Source organism: Haliotis rufescens, unplaced genomic scaffold, assembly GCF_023055435.1.
Source record: "Haliotis rufescens isolate VD_foot unplaced genomic scaffold, xgHalRufe1.0.p SCAF_5, whole genome shotgun sequence".
Lineage (NCBI taxonomy): Eukaryota > Metazoa > Mollusca > Gastropoda > Lepetellida > Haliotidae > Haliotis > Haliotis rufescens.
Genome location: NW_025964223.1, coordinates 57245841 through 57272817, shown reverse-complemented (window position 1 = coordinate 57272817; position 26977 = coordinate 57245841). Strand labels below are relative to the sequence as shown.

General features: G+C 41.3%; 1 protein-coding gene across 2 annotated transcripts in view; it reads left to right on the top strand.

Annotated features, from left to right (window-relative positions):
* Positions 1 to 24608, top strand: part of LOC124116408 (cytochrome P450 3A24-like) — a 71796-nt gene extending 47188 nt beyond the window's left edge. Inside the window, exons 1-14 of one of the 2 annotated variants that reach the window (XM_048384616.1) lie at positions 7035 to 7298; positions 8926 to 9022; positions 9719 to 9765; positions 10611 to 10707; positions 11435 to 11551; positions 13245 to 13333; positions 13773 to 13921; positions 14405 to 14538; positions 15066 to 15156; positions 16028 to 16185; positions 17675 to 17763; positions 20472 to 20609; positions 22788 to 22944; positions 23421 to 24608. In XM_048384616.1, coding sequence (XP_048240573.1) covers positions 7225 to 7298; positions 8926 to 9022; positions 9719 to 9765; positions 10611 to 10707; positions 11435 to 11551; positions 13245 to 13333; positions 13773 to 13921; positions 14405 to 14538; positions 15066 to 15156; positions 16028 to 16185; positions 17675 to 17763; positions 20472 to 20609; positions 22788 to 22944; positions 23421 to 23516 — 1533 coding nt within the window. In that variant the 5' untranslated portion in view covers positions 7035 to 7224 and the 3' untranslated portion in view covers positions 23517 to 24608. Of the gene's footprint in view, positions 1 to 7034; positions 7299 to 8925; positions 9023 to 9718; positions 9766 to 10610; positions 10708 to 11434; positions 11552 to 13244; positions 13334 to 13772; positions 13922 to 14404; positions 14539 to 15065; positions 15157 to 16027; positions 16186 to 17674; positions 17764 to 20471; positions 20610 to 22787; positions 22945 to 23420 lie in introns of those variants that run through there. The other variant, XM_048384615.1, reaches the window with a different exon arrangement.
* Positions 24609 to 26977: the final 2369 nt, after the last annotated feature.

The following is a 26977-nucleotide window of genomic DNA, read 5'->3' as shown; positions in this document are numbered from 1 at the left end:
TTAAGTCTGACAGGTAGGTACCATCACCCTCCCTACTGTGGGGACACAGGGATGCTGATATCTTCCCCGACCCCCACATCTTTAAGCCTGACAGGTAGGTACCATCACCCTCCCTACTGTGGGGACACAGGGATGCTGATATATTCCTCGACCCCTACAGCTTAAGCCTGACAGGTAGGTACTATCACCCTTCCTACTGTGGGGACACACAGGGATGCTGATATATTCCCCGACCCCCACAGCTTTAAGACTGACAGGTAGGTACCATTACCCTCCCTACTGTGGGGACACACAGGGACGCTGATATATACCCCGATCCACACAAGTTTAAGTCTGACAGGTAGGTACCATCACCCCCCCTACTGTGGGGACACACAGGGACGCTGATATATACTCCAACCCCCACAGCTTAAAGCCTGACAGGTAGGTACCATCACCCTCCCTACTGTTGTGACACACAGGGATGCTGATATATTCCCCGACCCCCCCCCCCCCCCCAGCTTTAAGCCTGACAGGTAGGTTCTCAGGCTGGTAAAAAAAAAGAAATTGTCTGCCACAAAAATTACATTGCAAGATTGTTGGGGTTTGTTTCGAAAAAAAAATTAAGGCTCATCGTTTTGGATAAATAAAATATCTCATTTTGCAGCTTTAGGTGAAATAATATCTAGTCCCAAACAAAATCCAACAATTTCAAATGATAGGCCCCTTACAACTTTACAAACATGATCTTGAATAAAGCTTTAATACACAATAAATTATGTAACACGTGGTATATCTGGGAAAACACTTTCTTAGTAAAGTACAGATTCTGGTACGTTTTGGGGTTGAGTCCCGTCCGGGATTCGAACCCACACTTGCCAGAGTGAGGCACGTAATCGCCAGCGCACAAAGTCATAACACGTGTTACATTTGACCACTTTCTAAATGGCATTGTGTATTCACAATAAATTATGTCAACATTTTTGTTCAAAGCAATGTAAAACCAAACACTCACTAACTCACTGTATTGATCAACATACTACTTTGATGATGATGATGATGATGTCTCTGTTCTTTCATTATTATTGAAAGTAGCTGTGATATCACCTCGTCATGGCGCCAAACATCCCCTCTACAAATTGGAATACCTGGTTGCCTTCTAGCTGTCTTAATACTGAGGAAAGCATCTTTTCCAACTTAATGTTCATTTATACCAATGTTCTGATTTATTCAAATATATCGAGAACGCGCTTGTTCAAGGCTGCAGTTTTCCAAACTGTGTTCAGAAGATTACATGACCGCGAAATTGTTCTGTCAGTTCTATTTCAACCTTTTACTTTCTTATGAAAAAAACAAAACCTATTCTGACAGCAGCATCTGCTTTTTGATATTGCCAGTGGAAAGCTCTCATTGTGATAGTTGTGAAGACACTTACGAGGCATAGGGGAGTGGTATATAAAACTTAACGCGGGACGTACCCCTCGTGATCCGGTACAACGAATTAATCTTACAGACTTACAGACTTTTTTACATTGTAAACGAATTAAAACAAATTCAATATTGATAGAACAGCTTTTCGATTGAGCTGAGGTTAGCTTGTGCTGTGTCACGTGAGTTCGATTGACTCGGAGACGGTGTGCAGCTTTTTGTTTTGAAGCGGGGCATATGGGATTTATTCTGTCTTTCAGAAATTCACGTGCAGGCTGATTTGCATGTGGTGGGTATAAGAATTGAGGGGATACACAGTATGTTATCAATATAACATGGACCACTCAGATTTCATCATTCTGACACGGAGGTATGATAAAGTATTTTATCAAGATCACATGGACCAATCAGATCTCATCTTCATTATCTATATGTGTAAAAAATGTATGGAAAAATGAAACATATCCGTATATATGAGAATGTATACTGTAGGTGGCAGAGAAAATGTTGACAAGTCAAAGATATGCTGTAATTGTACCCGACGGGATTAACACACTTGACTGGTACATGTCAGTTCATGTATCTTATGCAGTGTATCTTGTATCCATGTTTTTTCTTAGCAATATGAAGCAGCTCATGTCAATGATCATTGTACATTGAAGAAGATTGTTTGTGATCGGTTTACACATGATTATGACAGTTAACTACAGCGGCGCTGTCAGCATTGGCATCTGATGTCGAAAAAAATGTCATGGCTTATTGATTTTCTATATATGCTTTATCCTTTGTCTAATTAAATAATAACATATTTCCTCCTTGTTTTTCTTTTCCCAATCATGTGATTGGTACACATTGATGAATTTTAAGAAGAGATGTAAAGCCAGTTAAGGTGGGAGGACCAATCATTGGCTTCTGCAGTTTTTACCAAGTGACTGTGAGAGTCTGTTGTCTTTTGCTAGCCATCAGTGTTCCTCATATTGGACAGTGGCATTCGTGTAATCAAATCTGGCCATGGATTTGACTGACGGGCGTTTAATAGCATGAACAGGAATCCGCATCCTCAGGTACCATGCCACATAATCAGCAAGTTCAAACATTGTAACCACCCACCAGATTCTTATTTGCTCTTGATGTCCTGGTTCTTGTTAGAGCTTGAAGTCTCAAACAGCAGTATTTGAAGTAATTGTCTTCATGTTATAGATATCGTCAATACATACTTTTTGCTTACAAGGACCGAAGATTCAAGTGAGCTTGCGACCGTTTCCGTGGTCTGGTGGTAGAGCATATCTGTCCCGAGAGCGGAAGGTCGGCATGAAGGGAATACAACAAGAATGTGGAGTATGTAAATATTTTCTTCATATATTTTATATTTTCGAAACTTGTTTCAAGAATTTTACCTCAAATCACACCCCTTTTCTCAATGCTTTGAGGTTTGTGTTAGATAGTATTCGGGATTCACAGGTGAGCAATGAGACCTCAGAGTGAAACATTAGATGCTATTTGTGATTCATGAGAGGAGGGGGTTGACACCCTCGTTAACGGCACTATATTATAATTAATACAAGAACACAATTATATAGAATACACTTTATTATACAGTATCATTCTCATTCGCGGGGGTAAAGCATGCACGCACACATGCACGCAGAGACTACCAGCGTCTGATAAATAAAGACTCTCTCTCCAGTAAGACGTATGTCATGTTTGATCGCCGGTGTTGAGTTTTTCACCTTGTTACGCCACTTCAGTCACAAGTGAACATTGGCTAAGTAACACAGTAATGACGGAAATATCTGACGTTTTTCTCACACGATTACATTTCTTTAGCGGAATTATGGACTTCCAAGTTTTCCAAGAATGTGTCTGTACTTGATATTGAAACAAAAGTAGATAGTTATACACCCACGGGGGTAATATATTGTTAATATGGTGTATCATTATGTTCATCTTCCCGAGGCAAGGCAGTTAACTGACTGTAAAAGTCCAGCATCCATCCTTACCGGACTAAGCTGGAATTTCGGGGCTCGATCGCAGCGTCATGAGTGGCTATTACGAGTTATGTCCCGTCTACGTCCCTCCTATTGACCGATCAGATTCCACCTCTCATATGACTTGTATTTGCTTTAAACAAGATGGCGGCGCCCAATGAAGACGATTTGATCGGTAATCAAGAATCTGATATATATTGTAATAAGACGGGTCTTACTTCACTAAGTGCATCAGATCAGGTGTGTACCTTGATTAAAGCATGAACAGATTTGCAACATGTCTGTTGACGCTAAGTAGGCAGTACACATGTTTTGCATATCCTGCAATCGACCGATATCTGCACGGCGGTTTACGAATCGGATGTTGATTTAGTTAGGTGATTTTGACTGGACTGTACACATAGACTAGTTTGGCCAGCCAAAATGTAACACCATTATTCCAGCCTCGTTCGGCAAGGGTGGAAACTGGACTATTATGGTAAGTTAACTCCATTGCCTTGGGAAGATGTTATATTTAACTTCAATGCCTGCCTGCCGGGAATCTTAACACAGATGCGAAACAATCACACAGAAGGAGCATACAACAAGTTTGTTTGTTGTTTAACGCCGCACTCGGCAGTATTCCAGCTATGTGACGGCTGTCTGTAAATAATCCAGTCTGGACCAGACAATGCAGAGATTGACATCAAGAGCATCGATCAACACAATTGGGATGCGATGGCATGCATCAACCAAGTCAGCGAGCCTGACCACCCTATCCTGTTAGCTTCTGACGACAAGCATAGTCGCTTTTTACGGTAGGCATGGGTTGCTGAAATTATGTCCAAGTAAACAGCAAATATGTATGGTATAGGATTCACTTCATCAAGTTTGGGTCGCCCTGTCATGGATTGTTTTGTTTCAGCACCATACCCGCGCTTGTTTGCTTAACCAAAGTAATGAGCGTCTGAGACGTGCATCATGACTTTCCTCTCACATAAAGCAGACATATCCCTGAAATACTGTTTCAGTGACGTCTAACCCAACTCACTCACTCAATATCGAAAACTAATATCGTCATATCAGGACAAGAACTGTCCATGCATACTTGTTATATCCATGTCAGATCGATGTAAATATTATGAAATAGAAAATTTCATTTGCATTTCAAGAAACTGTTTCTGCTTCGAAACTACCTCATTCGTTTCATCAGATGTAATAATTATTTCTCTCATTATCTTTTAAACTGTAATTATTATGTCTAACATACATGAGGTGTTCATGTATCTGAGTTCATAGTCGGTATACTGTGTCTGAGTGTGGTATTCATGTTAAACTGCGGCATGGTATCCCAGTGGGCTAGCACTTTAAAATCGGCATCAGTCCGGACTAGTACAAGCAGCCATACACACGTGCATGCACGTCGCTATATAAGTGCAATAATCTTTGACGCGACGTTAAACCCAATTCATAAGGCGCCAACCTTTTCCTGTGTCTGATTTAGATGACGCAGAGGATGATGGGCTTGATGAAATCCCCAATCAGAGTGGCTGCAAAAGCTAAAGAGTGTTTCCATAGTCGTTTTGCTACCATTCATACTTGTATTAACGTTCAGCTGGTGGACCCATGGTACTGTGCAGTGGAGAAAGGGGTGGGGGAATCTATGTGTGTGGGGGTGTAATAACTCAGAAGACAGCAGGTTTCATCATCGCAGTGCTTAGTGTAACCAAACTTACTTTAAAGCCATCATTTCGAGTTAACCTCGTCCATGTGTCCCATCTGTGTCAAGTGGACCGATGTAGAGGCCTGTACGTCCAGCGTCCACGTAAACATCTTCCCCTCAAAACACTCGTCCAATGAAGCTGAATCATTACAAGCTTTTTCCTACAAATGATGACACCTCAAGAGTAATTTCAATATAGACCTAACAGAGGCCATTTTGAAAAAAGACCAACTTGTGTCCATTATTCTGTGTCGGGTGTAATGGTATAGGTTTTGAACAAATCTTCTATACGTCTATTGCAATACTTCTAGCTTTAATTTGTGTTGTCTACATACCCAGATGAGCTTCAGTGCAATGGCACTATTTTTCTAAATTCTATATATGACCAACGATGAAATACTTGTTCAGGCTTTATTATTCTTCATTGCTGCATACTGATTCATAGCCAGGGAAAAGGCAGCGAATTGGAGGGTGTAAACACTAGTTTCGCCCTTTTTTACTCATCCTTAAAGAGATTTTAAACATCAAAAGTTTGTAAATAGCATGTAGACATGCTTAAAACTGTGTGAACCTGTGGAGATCCGGGTTACAAAACCTGCTTGTCGTGCGTGGTGACTAACGGGATCGGGTGGCCACGCTCGCTGACTCACTGACTTGGTTGGACATGCATCGTATTCCATTTGCGGAAATCGATGCTCATAACATCAATCAGTGGATTGTCTGGTCTAGACTTTACAGTTCACAGACCGCCTTCATATAGCTGGAATATTGCCAAGTGCGGCGTTCAAAAACAAACAAACTCGGTGAGACCAATGAGCACAGGTGCTGACAAGTCTGGAATTCAAACTAAGGAACAGGTCTGTCCACAGTGTAACGTGGTACTTTACACAACTGGACTACCGTGGCCCCTGTGTGATGTGAGATGAGCAAGGTTTCAGGATATAGCCATGAGAACAAGTATTTGGAGGAAAATTATATGGACATCTGCGCTTTGTCTGACACAGCATTGACTTCTTTGACCCTGTTAACACAAACTACCAATCATTTACTTATGTTGGAATAACTGTAGATTCTCTCAAGCCTAGAAGTCTTTCAACTGGCGTACCGCGCAGTACTTTACAACAGGAAACCTACTTGGAATATAGTAGAAGTTCCAACAGAATGTGACAGAAGATAAACTAGCTTGGCCCCGGGCCAATCAAAATACATGTTATCTGTGTACTTACCTCCATCAAATAAACCACTGACTTTGTCCTGATGCTACATGCAGGGTGCCATAATTGGATTTTAACGTTACAGCTACTACCCAAGCAGACGACATCACTCTGAGCTGTCCTCTTACAGTCAGCCCTCAATACATGCCATCCATGTGTGAAAGATACAGCTCTTAGTGGCGAGTCACTTTCTCTGCTAGCAAAATCTGGACCTTTAATTCAGGCAAACTACCCTCGACCCAGTGATCTCTCTGTGGGAAGCCTCTTCCAAGACCAAGTGATATCAGACATGTGGAAATACAATGAATTACTCCCCTTTACAGTTTGACTTGGGTGATGTATGTCATAGTATCTTGCGTAGATCGATGCTCATGATGCCAATCACTGGATTGTCTGGTCCAGATTCGAGTATATACAGACTGCCATCATAGCTCGAATATTGCTGAGTGTGGCGTTAAACAACAAACAAACAAACCTACCCTGATCTGAACCGCAGTCCAAATTGTTGTCCCGTAAACAAAAATAATCAAAAAAATAAAATAATCCTAAATAGCAAAAGGCACCATTGCAGTGCTGCATGATGTGTATGCAAAGTTTCATGAAGAAATTGTGAATGGTTTATGAGATATGCTCCTGAAACGAAACCCGACAGAGCTCGTTTCTAATTCCCCAGCACAACTTTGCATGGGTGGGGGTTAAATACATCTAAAACGTTTTGAGACATTCCCCATGTGACCTGGCGAGTTACACAACTCAGGAACTCAAGAGCCCTGCCTTCAGCGCGCAGCGCAAAGTCCACTCGGCCGAGCTTCAAGCATTTGTCTGTTAGTGTATCCTCATTGGATGACTTCTCTTCTCTTGGTTATTCCTCGTAACCAAATGGTAACCAACTGTTTGCCTGGTGATACATCAGATGGAGATACTCGGTTGTGTTGACATTTCTCCAACATGGATTCTGGGGATATTGGTGTTGTTTCTGATTTATGCGTAAGTATAATTTCTTAATGGTTCACTGATCTACTACTGAATAAGTACAATTACGTAAAGCTTCACTGACGTTTATTGACTATTGTCAGGTTAGCATTCCTTCTGTAATTCATCTCACAAGCACCGACCGAGGCTGATATGACAGCGGTTGATATGTCAGGTAAAATTTATGTCAAAAGGTCAAGGCCGTTTACCTGGTGTCAAATTATATGGGGGTCATCTCACAAGGACCGCCACTTTTTGCCTATGTTGTTAGACACACGGGTTGTATGTGAAGACCGTGTATTCGTGAAATCGCCACATATACTGGAAACATGCAGTGTAGCTGTTCTCATCCCTCCCTCCCATCCCTGCTGTTATTATCGACAATTATTTAGATCCTCGGGTTCAACTGTCAGGTCATAATTTCTTTAAGTTTGTTAAGCAGTGAACCATTTTCCTTTGTAATACAAAAATGGGGAACCCTGTTTAACCTCGGATGTTATTGTACAAAATGAAATATCAGGAGGAAGAAAAGAGAAGAGATAGAATGACAGTGAAACGTGGATATAGGGAGAGGAGGGAGGGTGTGTGACGAATGCTTGATTAGTTTGAACTGAGACATTTCCATATATTATTCAATTTAGTGCTGTTTTCTCCAAAAGTGCATTTTTCAAAATTAAAATAGTACCTTATTGTATTTACAACATGCGTCAGTTGGAAGTCAGTACAATTATATCGGGATTTGCATATGTCCTATGTATAGGATAAAACACGTCCGAGGGTTGTTATGATATTTAAAACCCGCATCCCGGGGGATTTTCCGAGGGAAAGGGTTTTAAATATCATTACAACCCTTGGGGAAGTGTTTTATCTTACTTATAAACCGAAAAAGAAACTTTAAACAACATTTATCAATATTTTTATGTTTCGAACATACTTTCAATGAACACTAGGAAACGGGCGTAAAATATCTGGTCCTGGCATACGGATCTTGAAAAGGACATTCTAAAAAGCAGTGCGACTTATCAACGCCTCTCTAACTTATTGGTACACTCACTGGGCTACAGATACGAGGTTGCGTGTTCGATCCTCGGGAATGTAAAGAAAATATTTGTCATTTGATTTTACATTTCATTACATGTTACAATCTGAACGGAAGTTATATTAATAAAATACCCAGGACATTATATAAAATCCCTGGGATATTATCACAACACATTATACAGCAAATGTTACTTGAATATCCTATAAAATTCCAGGGATATTATATCAAATCCCAGGGACATTACAACGTCCCTGTTTATGAGATTTAACCCGACTGGAGAACAATAGGATGACGTCACCGGAGGTTTATGATTTGTAATATGAAAGAGATGGTTTGCCAAAATACTGTCCTTGTGGTCTTCAAGAATACAGGATCTAATGTCTATAACCAATTGTGCTCGTGTTAAACGATTTTCAATGAATTCTCGGGATTTAACACACAATAAAAATAATAAAGAAATCATCTCAAAAAGAAAGGAGTTGGTGTCTAATAGACGATGGATTAAAATTATATTGAAAGGTAGTATGTCCTTTTGTAAATGGAATTTTACAATCGTGTCGTCTGAATGTGTCTTTTTCTGTTTGTTTTTTTCTTCTAAAGATATGGAAAAAAGAGAAATCGTCTGTTCAAGGATGCGGGTATTCCTGGCCCGGAGCCCGTGATTTTTATTGGGAATTTCCATCAGTTGTTAAAACAGGTGAGCTTAAAATGTAATCTTTACTCGACCCTCGTTTAAAACGAACGCTTGTAAATATTATCCGTCCTATGACATTGATGTTCGTAGATCACCGTAATATCTTCAAAAACAGATTGTATTTAAAGTAAAATCTCTCCTGAATATATCAGAGTGGTATTCATATTGTATGTAATATCTGTAATCCCTGGACAGAACATCATACATGGCTCATGTTGATAAAATATTTGCATCTAACATCTGCTGTCTGATGACTGTTCATTCCTGACCATACCCGTGAAGATACGGGGTAGAATAGGTCTTCAGCAACCCATCCTTGACGTAAGAGGCGACTATGGGGATCGGGTGGTCAGGCTCTCTGACTTGGTTGATGCATGTCATCTTATTCCAGTTGCAGCGATGCTCATCATGTCAATCACTGGATTGTCTGGTCAACCATTCCTGATCAACTCGTGTCATTCAGGGACAAGCCAAATGTCTTCTTGCAGGATACGGAAATGGGCGAGTGGTGACGAATGACAAGCCAAATGTCTTCTTGCAGGTTACGGAAAGGGACGAGTGACGACGAGTGACAAGCAAAATGTTTTCTTGCAGGTTAAGGAAAGGGACGAGTGGTGACGAATGGATGACTATCATTGAATGATTTTTTTTGTCATTTGAAATATAAATATCAAAGATCCAAATATACTCTTGTTACAGGACATCCTCGGCCACAAGCTTTCGAAACAGTATGGTAAAGTCTTCGGGTATGTCAATCTTTAAGAGTTATCTCCCTTAGGTTATATTGAAATTATTTGTGACCAGAGAAACACATTGAAAATGCCATTTAGTCCAACTGTTTTACAATTCGACGATTGTTTGTTTGTTTGTTTGATGTTAAACGCCGCACTAGCCAAATGGAGGCGGACAGTAAATATTGGAGTCTGGACCAGGCATTCAAGTGATTAATATTGTGAGCAACGATACACGCCGTCGGGGTAGGATGACATTTATCAAGCAAACTGATATTTATTCATATCTGTTGTGATTGTCAGTAGGACACGGGAGGCTCTGCAGAGTTGTGTCCTTTAGGCCTGTCATACCCATGATCCTGCGATCGTTTATTCGAATTCACAATTCACCTAGATTATATTAAGATCCGGGGTAGAATAGATCTTCAGCAACCCATGCATGCCGTAAAAGGCGACTATGCTTGTCGTAAGAGGCGACTAACGGGATCGGTGGTCAGGCTCGCTGACTTGGTTGATGCATGTCATCGTATCCCAATTGCGTGGATCGATGCTCATGATATCAATCAGTGGATTGTCTGGTCTAGACTCGATTATTTACAGACCGCCGTCATATAACTGGAATATTGCTGAGTGCGGCGTTAAAAAACAAACAAACCTATATTATTATCATTCGCTTGTCAGCTCCGTATAAGTGCTCGTGGGGGTGATGCCTATGAATATCGGAATCCCCACCTCCACCACCACCATCAAGCTGACATGCCCTGGTGGAACAGAGATATTGTTCAAAGCGGCATTAAACCCAACTCACTCACTCATTTTAGACTAAAGAGTCACCATATGATGTGATATTGTCTTTTAAGGATTTTTGTGGGCGGCCTTCCGATGATCAGTGTAACGGACCTCGATGTTGTGAGAGAGATTTTGATCAAAGATTTCCAGCACTTCACAGACAGAACGGTAAGTATCTCGTTTGATTCTGAGTAGATTCTTGTTAGATCACATTGAATTGCTGTGACACGTCAACACATACATAAGTTTGCATTTAGCCGTTCAATTTATCTCGGTTTTTTCCTTTTGAATTTATTGTCTCTGTTACACTGACAAACTTGTTTGATAAGTTTATATATAAACTTTTTATAAAACTAATTGTTACCTGTCACGTTAATATTTAAAATTCACAGTAGGTGATTTTGGGGGCACGGGTGGCCCAGCCGTCTAAGGCGCCGCGATTCGCTGTGCAGAGTTGCGTCCCTTTGGCATGCCAGAAACCTATGATTGTGGGTTCGAATCCCGGTTCGCCCCGATTATGTTTCTAGGTTTGTCAGAACCATACCCGTGCTCGTGGGTTTCACCGAAGTGGTAAACGTCTGAGACCTGCATCACTTGGGGCTTTTCTCCCACATTAAGCTGACACGCCGCGATATAACTGAAATACTGTTAAAATCGGCGTTAAACCAAACTCACTCACGCATTATTGATTTGAACCTGTCAGGGACTCAATGTCCTTGTTAATGTCAACGGATGTAACCTTGTAGCTTGGTTGTGCGGGATGTTGAAGCTTCCTTTTGACATGTTACATGCAGTATCTTTGAGAACTCTACGAACTGATCGGGAATGCTACAGAGAGAATGTATGTTTGAGAATGTAACAGGGACAACGTACAGTATATTTGAGAATGTTTCAGGGTTTCGACTTGAGCAACTACCCAGTGGACAGAAGTATTCTCCTTCAGAAAGGCGCTAATTGGAAACGGCTGAGACATATTGTAAGCCCAACATTTAGTGGATCCAAACTGCGCTTGGTAAGATCATTATTCAGTTTTGTTCTTGAAAGACAAAAAATAGAAACGGACAGACCTCTCCAACGCACCAACACACTTGACACATAGCGCGCGGTCCATGCAATTCGTCCGTGCACGCTTCAGTGAAAGTTTGTCAGATCGCTCTGAGCCATTATATTTGTTGATTTTCATTAGCCACAGTAGCTAGTAAGTTCTCTACTCTTGCTTTATTGCTGTATTTGTGATCAGCTTCAATGTGATGAACGCCTAAGGGTTATTTGCAATCTTTAAACTAGTAGAACTCAACTAGAGGTGACTAATATGTTCAATGTGTCTCAGACTGTGATTTTCAAACTTTGGAAACACAATGTTCACTTGCGCCAGGCCACCGGAGTTCGAATTACTGATTCGTTAGTTTTCTCGGCGACCACGCGTTGAAACATCGTTAAGAAATCGACACATTCTAATCAGATGCCAAAGGTGTTTAGTATATAGCGCAGAAACTGGGGGAATCGCCGATGGTCTGTGGCGTGGACGTGTTTGGAGGCGTCCTCAAGAACGTCAACCCAAAACAACATGGCACATTTGGGGCTGGGGCTAGGGCTGTAATGATATGAGGCGGGATCACAGAATGCCACTACCTGTTGTCCATGAAATGGTCAATGAAAAGTGCCTTCAAGAATAGCGTTGTTCCTGGTTTGGGCTTTCTTTTGTCTTTTTATACATGCTCGTGCCCACCTTGCACTTATCGTAACTGAATACCCATTAGCAGCAACAATGACCAGAATGCAATGTGTCTTGACCTTTTCCCATGGAGCACGTCAGGGACATGATCGGGAGACGTGTGCACCAACGTCAAAGGCCACCCTCTACGTTGGTTAGCCTAACCGGGCCAAGTGCTGCAAAGAGTAGTGGACAAGACTCTCTCAAATTGTCGTCAGGAGATTGACTCGGACCATGGCACGTCGTATAAACAAATGTTTGACACTCGTTTGGGCATGGCCCATTATTGATCAAGTTGTCCCCAACGTTCATTATTTGACCACGCAACCCTGTTCTATTTCTTGTTTCTTTGCACCATTACAATATTGCGCCAACATGCTCTAATGATTGTCCTATTACACCCAGTCCTCTCTTTTCGTAACCATCCATTACGATCACTTGATTAGTATTTCTGCAATCATCAGCCGTTTTTGAAAATTCCCCTTTTTAGAGTATATTATCTGAATTTGGCTGAGCTTCAAAAAGTTATTAATTTGAGATGAGTAGTTTCAGCTCAGCAGATGTTATATGTTGAACGTTGAAGTCCTGACAGTATAAACATCGCACATTATTTGTATTGAATTAACGATTTCATCACCTGCTCATACGTCAGATATGTATGTTTTGTTTGTTGTTTAACACCGCACTCAGCAATATTCCAGCTATATGACGGCGGTCTGTAAATAGTCGGCGAGCCTGACCACCAGATCCCGTTAGTCGCCTCTTACCACGAGCGTTGTCGCCCCTTTCGGCATGCATGGGTTGCTGAAGATCTATTTTACCCCGGATCTTCACGGTAAGATAATTTTATGTTTGTACGTGTCAATAGGAATATATGGCAACAAGGGACACAGGTCAAACAGTCGCCTCAGGCACCGCAGATTTATGTGCAGAGTTGCAAACAATACCAATGCTGGGTTCACCAAACAGTACTTTTGATGTTATATTTCAGATGTGCGACCGAATAAACCAATGCGCCAGTATACTTACAACTAACTTTGTTAAGACAGCAGAGTCGAACCAAAGCATTGATGTCAAACGGTAAGGCAAAACGCCTGTACTTATTTCACCCAGTTATTTATCAAAAGAAATATTTATGGGTAGGTTAGGACACGTGGTCAAAATGATTCAACAGGATATAGGCATTATTATCGGATGACAAAATGTATTTAAAAAATATATATTATTCAATCAAAACATTGTTTTACGATTTCATGATCACATGGAAGGTATATATATATATACACACACATAAAATAGGATTGAAACACTTGAGAAGTACACACCACACTTTCATCCAATGCGCACAGTTTGAGAGAATATGTCCAAACGGCCTCAGTATAAGTGGGATATCGCAGCAGAAACAGTACACTTTACACTTGTCGTGTATGATGTGATGAGGTATGGACGTCATGAATGTATTCATTGTTTTTGAAAGTACTAGAGGCTCAATAATGAAACTACTTCAACTTCCTTGTAGCTACTTTGGTGCATTCGCAATGGACGTCATTGCAAGCACAGCTTTTGGGATCGAAGTGGATTCCCAAAGTGACTCCAAAAATGCTTTCGTTGAGGAGGCAAGAAAGTTCTTTGGGCAGGGAATCCAAAGCCCTATTATGATGCTTATTTGTAAGTGACTAGAGTGGTGTTGCCATTACTAACCGTGGTTCCCTGTCGGAGCATGGGAAGTAGAAACTTGATCAATTGTTCAGTGAAAGTACACAGGCAGCAGATGTTTGATCAGTTGTTCAATGAAAATATATAGGTAGCAGATGTTTGATCAAGTGCTTAGTGAAAGTACACAGGCTGCAGATGTTTGATCAATTGTTTAGTGAAAGTAAACAGGCAGCAGATGTTTGATCAATTGTTTAGTGAAAGTAAACAGGCAGCAGATGTTTGATCAATTGTTTAATGAATGTACACAGGCAGCAGATGTTTCATAAACAGGACTTTGATGACTAAATAATTGAATAAAGACGAGTCGGATGATCAAGGGAAATAATCAAATTGATACCAGTTACATTGATGATACATTACTTTCAAATTACGAAGCGTTGATATGTTGAATTTCTAGTTGTGTTATTTTATAAATGATTAATTTATATTTTGCAGTGATTTTCCCCGAATTCACACCCTTATTCAGAGCTCTAGGTGTGAGCTCATTTTCAAAGACCACTCTAAAGTTCTTCACGAAGGTACTGAATGAAATGATTGAACAACGCAAGGCGGATTCAAAGGATGGAAGGGTAGGTACTAAAAAGTTGAGGTAAATTCGGCATTGTGCTAGGTTACGCATTTACCAGAAGAGCTTGCTGTGCTCACAACGCTTCGTGGCCAGGGCTGTGGCTGCTGTCTATGACTACCAGTTATAATCTGTGGGAAATTGGGGATAGGGGTGGCCCAGTCGTCTAGGGTTCGTCCTAGTTTTGTTTCTTTGTTGTCTGTGCTTGTGGGTTAAACCAAAATAGTAAGCCTCTGAGACTTGCATCGGGGCTTTCCCCTCACAATAAGCTGATACGTCGTCATATAACTGAAATGCCGTTCAAAGTGTACCAAACAGTACAATTACATCAGTACATGCGTACGTTGTATACCTATGTCACATCGATGTAAATATATATCATGCGATGGAAAATTTCATTTGCATTTCTCATTCATTTCATCAGATGTGTTTTCTCTCATTATCATTGTTTGGCATGACAATTACAGTTTTATACACATATTCATGTATTTTAGTTCATAAAACGCCAACCTTTTCTTGTTTCTGTTTCAGGTGAAAACTCAGGACTTCTTCCAACTTTTAATTGACGCAGAAGATGATGGGAGTGATGAAGACCCCAATCAGAGTGGCTGTAAAAGCAAAAGTTTGTTTTCAGGGTCGTTTTACTGCCAGCCATATCAGATTGCAGATCCAGGATTAAGTGTAGTGGAGAAGGAGAAGTGAGAATGGAGGGGCTGGATGTGGGGTTGTGAGCTTGGGGTTAGGGGAGGGGAGTGGAAGTGGGAGGGGAAGAAAATGTATATTTGTTATTCCGTAATAACCCAGGAGAGAGACAACAGGTTTCAGCACGCTCTTGGAGAATACCTTGCTTCTATGACACGGCACATGTCACAGTGTTTAATGTAACCAAACAGGAGTTAATCAAGACTGGTTATTCTGCTGCTTTGGCGTTTTATAGTATATTTGATGTACTATTTCGAGTTTACCTCATCCAAGTGTGCTGAACAGACGGTGTCCCTACTAAACAAAAGTGCATAGCCCTTTGTAATTATTGTGCTCTTTTTTTATCGTAATCATTTCCAACTCACCTGAGGCGGGGTAGCCTAGATATTAAAGCGTTCTCTCGTCACGCCGAAGCCACGGGTTCGATTCCCGTACAATGTGTGACGCCAATTTATGGTGTCCCCCATCGTTATATTTCTGGAATATTGCTAAAAGCGGCGTAAATCCACACTCACTCACAGCTTATCTGACTGCAAGTCAAGTGAACTTATGTCGTGGCCTGTTTGACCAGCATCAGTCCTAAACATCTTCTCAGAAAGCACTGGTCCAGTGAAATTGAAAGTTCACATGCTTTTTCCCACCAATGATGACACCCAAGTTTGTTCAAGAGATCCAAATCCGATTTTCAAAATGGCCCCCACAGAAGTCATATTGAAAAAAATTCGTATTTGTGTCCAATGATATAGATTTTTCTAGTAGTAGGATTCACCACTTGTTTTTCTCCATTCCAGAATTGACCAACGATGAAATACTTGGTCAGGCTTTATTATTCTTCATTGCTGGATACGAAACTACGGCCAACACCCTCCATTTTATTGCCTATTCCCTGGCAATGAACCCGGATGTACAACAGCGGCTCACAGAAGAAATCGACACGGTTTTGGGAGAAGTATGTAATGTTTTAAAAGTTTAAACGAACTTGTTTCTCTTGACCGCCAAGCCACATTCACACACGCAAACACACACTCTCACACAAATTAGCTGGTTTGGATGGGAAATCTAAAAATACTTAAATTTGAATTCGACCTCCTTTTATAAAAGTAGCGAAAGGCATTCGACAACCCGTCTGGAAATTCATGTCAGGTGATGTTTTTCATAACGATAGATAGGTTATCCAGCTAGATTCTCCTAAGGGGTTACGTTTTGAGATACCTGGGATCAGATATCAGTACCAGGGGATCCTGGCAACTAAGGGACATAACTCAGCACAGCATCTTAGGCCACTGGTACAAACGTATCCGAGTCACATTGAAATCAGATACGATACCTCTGCGTGAAGATTTGTCAATGGTTACCTAAGGAGGTCGCATCAGGAGAACTTTGACTGCCCAATCTAAATAAAGGATGCGTGGGTTCTTATACCAGTCGAATGGTTCGACTTCTTTTCCAAACAATTTCGATTCGATGACAACCGCTTCATAACACAAATATATCCTCGCTGGTGCCCTCTTTTGATGGCATGTAGATAGCATGACGCTCAAAAACAAATGGATATATAAAATATCCACAAAAACATAATAGCCAGGCTTTATTTTCCTGCATTCAGAACACCCCGATTACATTCATTTTTTGGAAAACGGAAATCAGATATGTTTGTCTGCATATTTCGCTCACTCGTACCGAGAATTTAGAAGCCTCAATGCTGGTTAGCTGATTTAGAAAGTTCACCTGGCGCCACCTCTTATGCAGATGTCTTCATATCTTTACACAGGGAGCGACCGCCTCCGTGGTGTAGTGGTAGTGCGTCCGCCCGGAGAGCGGAAGGTTCGGGGTTCGATTTCCGGCCGCGTCATACCAAAAGACGTTAAAAGATGGTACTTGTTATTACCCTGCCTGCCTGTTAAGGGTCTAAAACAAGGACTGGTCGACTCGGAGTCAATATACTGTGTCTGAGTGGGGTATTCATGTTAAACTGCGGCATGGTACCTCAGTTGGCTAGCACTATAAATCGGCATCAGTCCGGGCTAGTACAAGAAGCCACACACACACACACACACACACACACACACACACACACACACACACACACACACACACACACACACACACACACACACACACACACACACACACACACACACACACACACACACGCGTGCATGCACGTCGCTATATAAGTGCAATAATCTTGGCCGCGACGTTAACCCCATTTCACCTCACCTCACCTTATATCTTCACACAGGTAGCGTATGGGAGTAAAATATTTAATATCATTGACCATTTCCCTATATTGTATTTATTGACTAAAATATACTTCGTGACATCGGGACCAAATTCTTCATCCAAATTCCCCCATCCTTTCTTTCAAGAATTTGTAAACATCATAAGTATATAAATAACCTGTAGACGTGTCCTGATACGAGACATTTGCTTTTCAGAAAATTCCAGACTATGACAATGTTTGTGGACTGAAATATATGGACCACGTGATCATGGAGACTCTCAGATTGTATCCTGCTGTGGTTGGGTAAGACGTTATGGAGCATCCATTTGATTTCTATTTTTTGTTATGTGTGGGGTGGTAGGCGTGGGGATGGGCTTAAAATCACAACTGCTTATGATGAAAATGATATTCCAAGTTTGAGCACTGTTGAAGATGGATAAAAACTATTCTCCATGTTGGCTAACCCATCCCTGTGGCACACTTAAAAAAAGCCAAACATTTTTATCCCTATAATTTCAGTTATCATAGTGAGTGAGTATGGGTTTACGCCGCTTTTAGCAATATTCCATCACGGCGGGGGACACCAGAAATGGGCTCCACACATTGTACCCATATCGGGAATCGAACCCGGGTCTTCGGCGTGACGAGCGAACGCTTTAACCACTAGGCTACCTGGCCGCCCGTATTTCAGTTATGACAAATCAAGGAGAGATAAAACTTTCAGGCATCATAGGGGTAGGGTCAGGGTTAATATAGCCATGTCTCTACACAAATACTGATGGACACCCAGTCTCCATGTTAAAAACACTTTGTTTTTTGTTATGATATAAACATTTTATTTTGTTACGGAGTTGGTAGTGTTGGAAAAATGAATTGTTTGTTTTGTAGAAAATAACACAAATGTTTGAACATTTAGGTAATAGTAACAATGAATAGATTGTTTGATGGTGCTCAGTAAATAAGTAGAAATCAAACGACATGCAAATCAAATGTGTGCTTCCTTACACTGTACATTGTAATCTAAGATTATGGGACAGTTGACATCTGAGTTCTTTTTTCTTCCTTTTTTCTATATCTTTTCATTCTTGAGATATTGTAATACAGAGACGGATTACCCCGTTTTGGAAGATTAAATAAATAAACAGCAGAAATAGCCATGAAATGGAGAAGAGGAGAGTTGAGTGCACACTGGAAAGTGGTTAGGTTGGGAGGAGACAGACGGGGGCTTGGGGGTGGTGATGAATTCTTCATTAGTGGAATTTAAGACATTCATGTATTATTGAATGTCGTTCTGTTTTCTCCAAAATTGTATTTTTCAAGACTAAAACAGTACCTTAGTGTATGTGTAAGATACGTCATATGCATGTCAGTATAGTCATATCTGGAATTATATATGTATTGTTTTATAATAAGAAAGAGCTGCTTTACCAAAATATAATCTTTGGGGTATAAAAGGGGCAAAACTCTAATGGATGTTTTCTTTTTAAACCAATTTGCTAACCGCGAGATAAATTCTTTGGATTTAACACATAAAAAGAACAGGTGTTCAAGAGTCTCACTCTCCCTGTTGCAAAAAATTCCAAGATCATCATTATTTTTTTCCTATCTTGTAAAGAAAGGAGTTTGTTGCTAATATTCGATGGATTAATATATATATTGAAAGTCTCTTGTTTTATTTTCAATCGTAGTATCATTTAGCAATGCAAAACATTAGTTTATATAGTCGCCCGGTACTAGTATACATAGTTTATTTTCCCATTTTGTAAGGTTATCAAAAGGTTTACCCAGAGTGTCCCATACACGTTCATATATGAATTTACGGACCGCCTCCGAGGTCGGAATCCCGGCCGGGCCATACCAAAAGACGTTAAAAGATGGTACTTGTTGTTACTCTGTCTGGCGCTCGGCATTAAGCGGCTGAAACAAGGAGTGGTCGGCTCAGAGTCAGTATACTGTGTCTGAGTGAGGTATTCATGTTAAACTGCGGCATGGTATCTCAGTTGGCTAGCACTATAAATCAGCATCAGTCCGGACTAGTACAAGAAGCCACACACACACACACGCACATACACGTCGCTATACAAGTGCAATAATCTTGGACGCGACGTTAAACCCCATTTCACCTCACCTCATATATGAATTTACAATCTGCAGAAGAATATCGTTTTCAAGACTGCAATGAATTACATGTTCACCCTCATTGTTTTGTGCAATAATGTTTAACGATTGTATCCATCGTTTAGGTATATAATGTTTGAGTTAAAAGTAGAATAGATATTATTTTTCATTCAAATCGATTCTTTTCCGAGTCCATCAAAAGTCTTTTTATCTCTGGTATTGAAGCACTCATGATCCCTAGCATAATTCAAACCTAATCTATACCATTTAACAAACAATCCTAGTTAGTTGTATGGAACAAAGTTTAAAATGAACTCTATCCTACATTCACTCCATACTAAATGGTAACGTTGAATGCTTTGCCCCCCCCCCCCCCCCCCCCCCGTAGGCAAAAGGTCGTCTCCGTGGTCTAGTAGTGGTAATGCCCGAAGAGCGGAAGGCTCGTGGTTCGATCCCCAGCCGCGTCATGCAAAAAACCCGTTAAAAGATGGTACTCGTTTTTACCCTGCGTAGCTTAAGGGGCTAAAACAAGGACTGGTCGGCTCGGAGTCAGTATACTGTTTCTGAGTGGGGTATTCATGTAAAACTGCGTCTTAGTGTCTCAGTGGGCTAGCACTATAAAATCAACATAAGTTCCGACTTGTACAAGAAGCAACACACACGCGAACACACACATACGTGCATGCACGTAGCTATATAAGTACAATAATCTTGAACGCGACGTTTCATCTCACCTCACCTCACCTCACCTCACCTCACCTCATCTCACCTCATCTCACCTATAGGCAAAATTATACAGGTGTTGAGTCGATAATAACCCTGACTGTCGAGAATTGGTCTGTGAATATGTGAAATGTGTAAATTTGTGTCAATGCTAAACTCTACCGTTACAGAGCTACCCGTGTGGTGGCGGAAACTGTCACCATCAAGGGCTACACATTCCCCAAAGGCTGTGGTGTCAACATCCCTGCTGTTAAGATACACCGGGATCCTGATATATATCCCGACCCGCAAAGCTTTAAGCCTGACAGGTAGGTACCATCACCCTCGCTACTGTGGTGACACACAAGGATGCTGATATATACCCCGACCCCTACAGCTTTAAGCCTGACAGGTAGGTACAATCACCCTCGCTTCGGTGGTGATACACAGGGATGCTGATATATACCCCGACCCCCACAGCTTTAAGCCTGACAGGTAGGTACAATCACCCTCGCTTTGGTGCTGACACACAGGGATGCTGATATATACCCCGACCCCCACAGCTTTAAGCCTGACAGGTATGTACAATCACCCTCGCTTTGGTGCTGACACACAGGGATGCTGATATATACCCCGACCCCTACAGCTTTAAGCCTGACAGGTAGATATCATCACCCTAGCTTCGGTGGTGACACACAGGGATGCTGATATATACCCCGACCCCCACAGCTTTAAGCCTGACAGGTATGTACAATCACCCTCGCTTCGGTGCTGACACACAGGGATGCTGATATATACCCCGACCCCCACAGCTTTAAGCCTTACAGGTATGTACAGTCACCCTCGCTTCGGTGCTGACACACAGGGATGCTGATATATACCCCGACCCCCACAGCTTTAAGCCTGACAGGTAGGTACAATCACCCTAGCTTCGGTGGTGACACACAGGGATGCTGATATATACCCCGACCCCCACAGCTTTAAGCCTGACAGGTATGTACAATCACCCTCGCTTCGGTGCTGACACACAGGGATGCTGATATATACCCCGACCCCCACAGCTTTAAGCCTTACAGGTATGTACAGTCACCCTCGCTTCGGTGCTGACACACAGGGATGCTGATATATACCCCGACCCCCACAGCTTTAAGCCTGACAGGTATGTACAATCACCCTCGCTTCGGTGCTGACACACAGGGATGCTGATATATACCCTGACCCCTACAGCTTTAAGCCTGACAGGTAGGTATCATCACCCTCGCTTCGGTGCTGACACACAGGGATGCTGATATATACCCCGACCCCCACAGCTTTAAGCCTGACAGGTATGTACAATCACCCTCGCTTCGGTGCTGACACACAGGGATGCTGATATATACCCCGACCCCCACAGCTTTAAGCCTGACAGGTAGGTATCATCACCCTCGCTTCGGTGCTGACACACAGGGATGCTGATATATACCTGACCCCTACAGATTTTAGCCTGACAGGTAGGTGCAAGTCCTGTCAGTGGTGTTCTTCAAGCCGTGTTTCAAAAATTGACATGCCAAAATGCAATCCTGTGTTAGGGTTCATGTCAGTTTATGCTGCAATTTAATGTTATTTGCTTGAGATGGTAGCAAATGGATACAATGGTTTATTATTTATTTTCAAAGAAACAAAACAACTTACAAGAGAAACAAGCGTTTGAATTTCCATTAAGTTACATAGTTACATAATACTGCTCTCTGCATGCCCATCTGTCTGTCCATTTGGTTCTTTTTCGGAGCAGAACTTAAAAACTGTTCACTATCCCTTCATGAATCTGTGCACATATACCAATCAGGGATGGAACTGGTGCCCTTCACATTTGATTGAAACAAACTTGAAAGCAACTCAGCTTCCAAAGCAGAACTTAAATTGCGTTAACCATTTCTTCATGAAATCAGGTGCAAAGCTGGTGCCGTTTGCTAGACGGTTGATAGGGACAGTGGGAATGTCATTAATCCATTCTTGGAGATCAGTACTTAAAAAACAGTGAGTGAGTGAGTGAGTTGGGTTTAACGCTATTTAACGCTACAGTATTCCACGTCGTATCAGCTTAATGCGGGAGGGAAGCCTGAAGTGATGCAAGTCATAGACGTTTACCACTTCGGTGAAACACACGAGCATGGGTATGGTGCTGACAAACCTAGAAACATAATCGGGGCCAACTATGGGTTTCGAACCCATAATCATAGGTTTCTGGCGTGCCCAAGGGACGCAACTCTGCACAGCGAAACGCGGCGCCTTAGACGACTGGGCCACCCGTGCCCGACTTAAATAACAAGATTTTTCATTTTATTAAAATGGGTTCATAGTTTTGCCATTCAGTGTCGGTGTTGTTGACTTAATTTCGTGTTGCCCTCTGAATAAATGTGGGTAAATCGAGGAATGTGTGTCATCTGTAGATGACTTGTATAAATCAAAACTTACGTTCGCCAGACGTTTCAGGGGTTCAGCTGACGATGCACTATTGTTCAATTTAGATGGGAGCGAAAGTCTGAAATGGATCCCATGAGTTATCTCCCCTTCGGCCATGGCCCCCGTCAGTGTGTGGGAATGAGGCTTGCGCAGATGGAGATGAAGATTGCTCTGTCTCAGATTCTCAAGAAGATTCAGTTTGTGCCTGCGGAGGACACCCTGGTAAGCTCACAAAATAAATAGGATAGATACCATTCTTCCAATGTGCCGTCACTGGCACTTTTTGGTCTCAACCCAGTCATGAGAGCTGCCCAGCTGTAGATAACGTCTCCGAACACATAATATCGCATTTCGGCGAACATTAAAACGTCTGGCAACTTAATTTTACACGATCCTTGTTTGTAGCATAATCACGGCGCGACGTGGCGTTGTGTAAGAGATATTTACGGTTAAACAAAAGTGCTTCCCTTGCTGTTCACGTTCAAACGCGTACGTGAATTTCAAACACGTACGTGAGTATCAAACTCCCAACAAACACGCATACATCCATTATTTAATTTCATGCATTATTTAATTTCAGAATAAATAATTTATTGAACTTTAATATGAAGCACGGTTACTTTTTTCCGTTAATATCTGTACTTCTTCCTGATATAATTAGTACTGGTAGATATTAAGTCTTTTGGGGGTTGTTTCAGGCATCAATCGGAAGTGACGACATCTCTATAAATACGGGCATATTCAACACCAAGAAGCCAATAATGCTGAAAACCCAAGTCCGTTCTGACACGTAAAACAGGAAAGACCCACAACGTTTTCCAGACCCTTTGATGTCTTTCAGAAAGCGTATATGTATACTTGAATGCCATCAACTATTGTACAAATCACTAATTGGTATATCGGAAAAAATATTTATTTTTACAATTTTTAGCTTCTTAGAATACCATCTGGATCATTTCGATCAAAAGCACATGCATCTCAAGAGTGAACTACATCGAAAGTTCTCTGATAAAGTGCCCTCAGTTTGTCCAAGTGGACACAGGTCCTCCACAAGATTGTGTCATCTCGACCGTACTCTTCAAGCTCTACACTTACCATCGTGTAAGCCTGGCCATCACATTGTTTGTCTTATGGTCAAACTGGCCTCATATAAGAAGAGAATGAACAAAATTCCGATGAAATCAGCCACTTCTAAAATGGAGTGAGGATAATTATATTCTATTGAATGTGAATAGCTGAGGAAATGACGATTGACTTTAGAAACAGGAAGAACGGTATGACACCTGGAACTATTCACAAGGAGGCTGTGGACATTGTATCTCATTATAAGTATATGGGAATATTCAACAAGGAGGTTATTTTCGATACCAAGTTCAACACTGATGTGAATGTCAGAAATCTCAACCGAGAGTTTATATATATATTAGTATTTTTTTATGTTTATAAGAGTGTCCAGTCCCTTTTTTATCATTGTATTGTTAAACGTTTTCTTCACAATTCCTACAATCCTTGCTGGTAGGGATCTCTAGTATCATTAGCTAGAAAAATAGCCGGGGTTCACTTTTGGCACTGTATCTACTCATGAGCAAACCTAGAAACATAATCAGGGTGAACCGGAATTCATACCAACGATCATAGGTTTCTGGCAAGGGTCGCAAGTCTGCACAGCGAATTGCTGCGCTTTAGACAATTGGACCCCCTGGTTCAAACATCGTGTTTCGACAGCTGTTGTTGCCTTAAATTTAGGGCTTTACGGACAAATAATTGTAACGTTTCGACAAACGACTGTAAAGAACAATTTGCGATATACTCTGTCCGCCCCACGCCTGTTTTGAATCTATCACTGAAACTTGTAGCAATAAAAAAATACTCCAGTGGTATTTGAAGCCGTGTTTAAAATATGAATACTCCTTAAATACTGATTGCTTTTACGGAGGACAACAGACATTTTTAGCCATTGTATTCTCAAATTTCCTGTTTAGACAGGTGTTGTTGCCTTACAATTAGGGCTTTATAGACAAATAATTGTAACTTTTTCGACAAACGACTTTCATTTTAAAGAACATTGTGCGATATATTTTCCCCATGGAGATATTGTTGTCTAAGACTTTTACAAACTGAACAACATAACAACATGACACTCATTCTCTAGCAAATGTAAATCACATTTTATCAGGCATATCTTGCTTGTTCCACAGCTAACTTGGACATACCTGTACGGAATTTTGTCAATTAGCGACGATATACAGCAAATGAAGGATCTATAATGTACAACTCAGGTTCATAAATCTAAATGCTGAGTGCAATCTACTACTAGATTGTAGACTACGTAACTACATAACTCAAACTCTAACTCTTTCTTTAAAATCTATCAGAAATATTTGAACACTGCCCACTTCCTGGAAGATCCAAGCAAAATCAAAACTGAAACTTGACAAAAAATATTTTTGACAGAAGTAGCCCACCTATGACGATTAGCACAACCCAAGACATGATACATTTCATGTGCCATCTGAAGTTTACCGGGAAAACAATATGTGAAATTATATTCCTTATTGATAACATCTACGTAAAATTGGGGGCAAAACATTTAGGCAAGAAGAAGGCATTACAAATGGCACCAATTGTGATCCCCTTCTTGCGGATCTGTTTCTTTATGCATATGAATCGGGATTTCTGCTGGATTGACAAAGTCAAAAGAAGGTAGTTTGGCCAAGAAGTTTAACTTACGCTTCAGGTATATCGATGATCTGATATCGTTCAAATAACAATCAAATAGCAATTCCTTTCAACTGATTTTCCCACCTGTACTAGCAAAAAGGAAACCAATGAGACATCCTCAACTGTTTCATATGTAGATCTATGCATAAAGATTCAGAGTGATACAAAGACTGGATGACAAGAGCAATGACGTCAAATTTCCAGTAGTTAACTTTCCCTTCATGTAAAGAAATATTCTCAGCTCCAGCCTTTAGTTTTACATTTCACAACTTTTGAGATACAATCGGGCATGCTCTTTCTACCACGATTTCAAAGAGCGCCACACGACTCTTTCCCAGAAGTTGTTTGATCAAGGTTACAACATTCAGGGCCTCAGTAAAGCTTTCAAAAATGTTTCAAAAGTACTTAAAACAAACCAAATAAATGGTGGTATGTCGTATTTAAATTGAAAGTATTGCAGTGCATCATTTATGAAGTGACCGGTGTAAATTTAATGCATGATCAAATGTTAGAAATTTGATCAAATAAGACGTGTCGAAAGTTCAGTCTGACTGCTCACATTTCAAAACACCTGGTATGATGACCTCCACTCTGCCATGACAAACGCGCACATGGGCACCCTCCATAGATACATATACTACTCAAAGTTTGCTAAGGATCAAATTTTGTTGACATAAAAAACATCCTGCAAATAAAGATTTGAATACCCCACTACTCAATGATTGGGTAACCCCTATAGGAATTCAATTTCATGATGAACGGACAGAGACGTGCAGTCATGGGAATGATGTGCACGTGGTGCTTGAAGATCCTGTGTTTGGATGTATCGTGACAGAATCGTTGCACTTCATGATCAGGGAACACATTTGCAATAGAGGATTGCAAAAACTGAATCCACTGGGTGCACGTCAAAGACGTCGGTTTGACGACCCAGAAAATATGCAGATGCATAGGCATGTTTAAAACTGGTTCAACACAACGCTATGTTGCAAATGTCTTTGGTGTCAACCAAAGTGTGATCAGCAAGGCATGGAATCGATACCACACGCTTGGATAAGCTACGAAGATACATGCAAGAAGACTGTTTTTCATCACTTTGTGACTGCCACCACACTCAGAAATTACCTGCGGGAGGCCAGTGGCGTTAACGTTTCTACTGAGGCAGTGCGTAATCGTCTCCGTAAGGTTGGTCTCTTGTCAGGGAGGGCACGCATTCGCATCACACAAAGTTTCAAGAGCTGAACATGACCGGTATGGGGTGGGATCAGTAGAGCTGAAAAAAGCTCCTTGTCTTACAGCGGGCACAAGATAAGGGGTGCGCTACAGTGATGACATTCTGGATGTGTACGTGAGACCAAATATTGGTGCAATCAGGCCGGGTCGCTGATGCCTACTTGTCTGCATGGAATGGGCAGCCCGGTCACCAGACCTCAACCCTGTGGAACACAGTTGAAGTAAGCTGCAGATCGCCCTCTCACAACGCCCTGTCCTTCTACTTATTTATTATTGCCCTTAGAATATTTTTGCTGCCATT